This window comes from Phytophthora infestans, genomic scaffold, assembly GCF_000142945.1.
Source record: "Phytophthora infestans T30-4 supercont1.243 genomic scaffold, whole genome shotgun sequence".
Taxonomy (NCBI): Eukaryota; Oomycota; class Peronosporomycetes; order Peronosporales; family Peronosporaceae; genus Phytophthora; species Phytophthora infestans.
In genome coordinates this window covers 54,819-57,645 of record NW_003303516.1, presented here as the reverse complement: position 1 = coordinate 57,645, position 2,827 = coordinate 54,819, and the positions used below count along the sequence as shown (strand labels likewise).

Genomic DNA, 2,827 nt, shown 5'->3' with positions numbered 1-2,827 from the left:
CGCAATACCTCCACACAAATTCGGCGGTATAGGAATTGGAGTGTTGCTATTTCATGCTGCTGCTACACAATTTATCCACCTGTCTCGAGTACCAGGGCCGGGTTTCACTTTTCTTTCTTACGCTCGTATCACCAAAGCTGACCCCAGCCAGGCTATTCCATTGGGTTCTCGATGTTGGATTTAGTAACAATACATCAGCTGTGCCTTTCATAGCAAACGGAAGTCTGGGGTCAAGGATGTCAAGAATTGATTTATCGCCCGCAATGTCATCCAACAAGAAGTCTCCTCGACACGTCAGCGTCTTCAAATGCTGCTGCAAGTACGCCAAGTACCCAGCCCTTTGACTTTCCTCGCTCTCCGCGATTTTTGGAATCCACGAATAACCGGCGATGGAAGTATCGACTGGCTCCTTGACATCAGGAATATTTTCGGTCAAGCGCATCTTCTTGACAATTTGCTCTTCCATCGCAGTATTCAGATCAGAAAACGAATACGCAGACGCCTTCTCATCTCGTTCCCTGAGGACCTTATTCATTGACATCTCCACTTGCTCTAGAGTCAGTGGCGTTGTCGCTGCAGACATCTCTTTTGAGATAGTACCGTCTTGCTCCGGAACCACCACCAGCACGTTCACAGGACCCCTCCCTTCTACTTCTTCGTCTTCATCCACTCCAACGACATCCACATCCGACAACCCCACACGTCGTAGCCTTGCTCGTGCCGCTCCCAGCAGCTTCAGACCAGTCGTATCAATCACATCCTTTTTCACTTCTTCTTCAGTCAGCCACGGACCGCGACCCTCGTCCTTCTTTGCCAGGAAGAGCTGCAGCTTGTCTGCATCAACCTCTTTGAAGTCGTTGGCCTTCTTCGCCTTGATCGCTTCCTTCAAGTCATCCACAGTTTTGCCTTCGTCTACTTCCACGGAGAACGCGCTTCCCGCCACACCAACAATAGAACAGAAAAGCTTCACCATCTCTACACGAGCCGATGGATTCTGGAATGTGGAAAAAGGGAGGGGGAGAGAGAATTTCTTGAAAATGTATCACCCGTACCTAAGCGGGAAAGGAGGTGCCTATTTAGTGAGTCACTCAAAATACAAATTTCATGTTATTTCGACCTCATTTTGTAAGAGCATAACGCGAATTTGGTCGGAAATTCACAATTGCTTTTTTGCGCGCTTCGCGTGTGTTGCGCTTCTGCGCTGCATTCATGCACTCTTGGTATTGCTCATGTGAATTTACCTCCATCTTTGTTTATTATTAATTTTATATTTTTCAGGGTAGAAAAGTTAAAAAGCTGGTAGTCCTAGGCAAGCATTGGCACATACAACACAACGATAAAAGTTCATTCACGATAGTGACTCGTTAAGATCGAAACGACGAACTACGTATACATGTAAGAGTACATAGGCATCGACTGGACTAACTGTCGCGCGTAATCCATCCGCCTCGCCAAGAGAAACTCTGGTTCCACCACATCTGCCATCAACTCGTATCGTTCCATCATCTCCTCTGCACGAGCATCAACCGGCTGGGGCAAGAAGTCATCAACCTTGATTATCTTGAAAGATCCAGGCATGAATGACGGAGGAGGTGGGGCAGAATCCGTTCGTCCCAGTACGGCTGCTTCGATAAATCTGAACGCGTTCTTTGGATACTTCAACGTAACTTGGGTCAGAACGTGCTTGTCGCTGAACCAAGAGAAATGCCAGTGGTCGTTTAAATCCGTCAACAAACTCAGCGGATAGCAATTGAGAGGCGCCTTCATGCTGCAGCTCACAAGTTGACCAATTGCTTGAGGAACATGGCCCGGTTCGACTTTCTTCTTGAGCTCGATCACCAAGCTGACCCCAGCCAGCTTAATCAGTGGGTTCTTCGATGTTCGATTGATGAGCAATACATCAGCTGTGCCTTTCATAGCAAACGGAAGTCTTGGGTCCACGATGGTGGATGAATTGGACTCCGGCTATGCGTGCAGCGATGTTACAGCACTCGTTTATCACTAATTCGCAGATATCAGATTTACTACCATTGATAGCAATTTCCGAAGGCTATGGGGAAGCTCGTGAGCGCGGCGTCGACTGCAAGGCAGTCAGGTTGTGGGCGCAGCGTCGGCTGCCAAGGCGGAAAGCGCGTGAGCGCGACGTCAGTTGTCGCTGGTAGTAAAGATAGAGCTAACGGTCTCGGACTACCCCACTGGCCTCGTGTAGAAACGATGCCAGGGGAAGTTCCAGATTAAGGCCGATCGTGTGGATGAACTGGACCCTGGCTATGCGTGCAGCAATGTTACAGCACTCGTATAGCACTAATGCGCAGATATCCGATTTACTACCATTGATAGCGATTCCGAAGGCTATGGGGAAGCTCGTGAGTGCGGCGTCGACTGCAAGGCGGACAGCTCGTGGGCGCAGCGTCGGCTGCCAAGGCGGAAAGCGCGTGAGCGCGACGTCAGTTGTCGCTGGTAGTAAGGATAGAGCTAATGGTCTCGGACTACCCCATTGGCCTAGTGTAGAAACTATTCCAGGGGAAGTTCCAGATTAAGGCCGATCGTGTGGATGAACTGGACGCCGGCTATGCGTGCAGCGATGTTACAGCACTCGTTTATCACTAATTCGCAGATATCAGATTTACTACCATTGATAGCGATTTCCGAAGGCTATGGGGAAGCTCGTGAGTGCGGCGTCGACTGCAAGGCGGTCAGCTTGTGGGCGCAGCGTCGACTGCCAAGGCGGAAAGCGCGTGAGCGCGACGTCAGTTGTCGCTGGTAGTAAGGATAGAGCTAACGGTCTCAGACTTCTCCAGTGTCCTCGTGTAGAAACGATGCCAGG

The 2,827-nt window shown here is 49.9% G+C and overlaps 2 protein-coding genes and 1 pseudogene across 2 annotated transcripts in view; 1 reads left to right on the top strand and 2 right to left on the bottom strand.

Annotated features, from left to right (window-relative positions):
• Nucleotides 1-46: 46 nt before the first annotated feature.
• Nucleotides 47-973, bottom strand: PITG_20997 (Crinkler (CRN) family protein; the record flags this gene model as incomplete). The annotated part of the gene is made up of 1 exon (XM_002895138.1): nt 47-973. One exon carries the CDS (start codon nt 971-973, stop codon nt 47-49), a length of 927 nt encoding a protein of 308 aa, XP_002895184.1.
• Nucleotides 974-1,389: 416 nt separating this feature from the next.
• On the bottom strand, nt 1,390-1,944 carry PITG_23289 (annotated as a pseudogene; the record flags this gene model as incomplete).
• The window catches only part of PITG_20996 (uncharacterized protein), a gene marked incomplete at both ends in the record, with an annotated part of 20,802 nt that continues 19,555 nt past the window's right edge, over nt 1,581-2,827 (top strand). Inside the window, 4 exons of the mRNA XM_002895137.1 lie at nt 1,581-1,616; nt 2,038-2,144; nt 2,341-2,446; nt 2,643-2,766. Coding sequence (XP_002895183.1) covers nt 1,581-1,616; nt 2,038-2,144; nt 2,341-2,446; nt 2,643-2,766 — 373 coding nt within the window. The remainder of the gene's footprint in view (nt 1,617-2,037; nt 2,145-2,340; nt 2,447-2,642; nt 2,767-2,827) is intronic.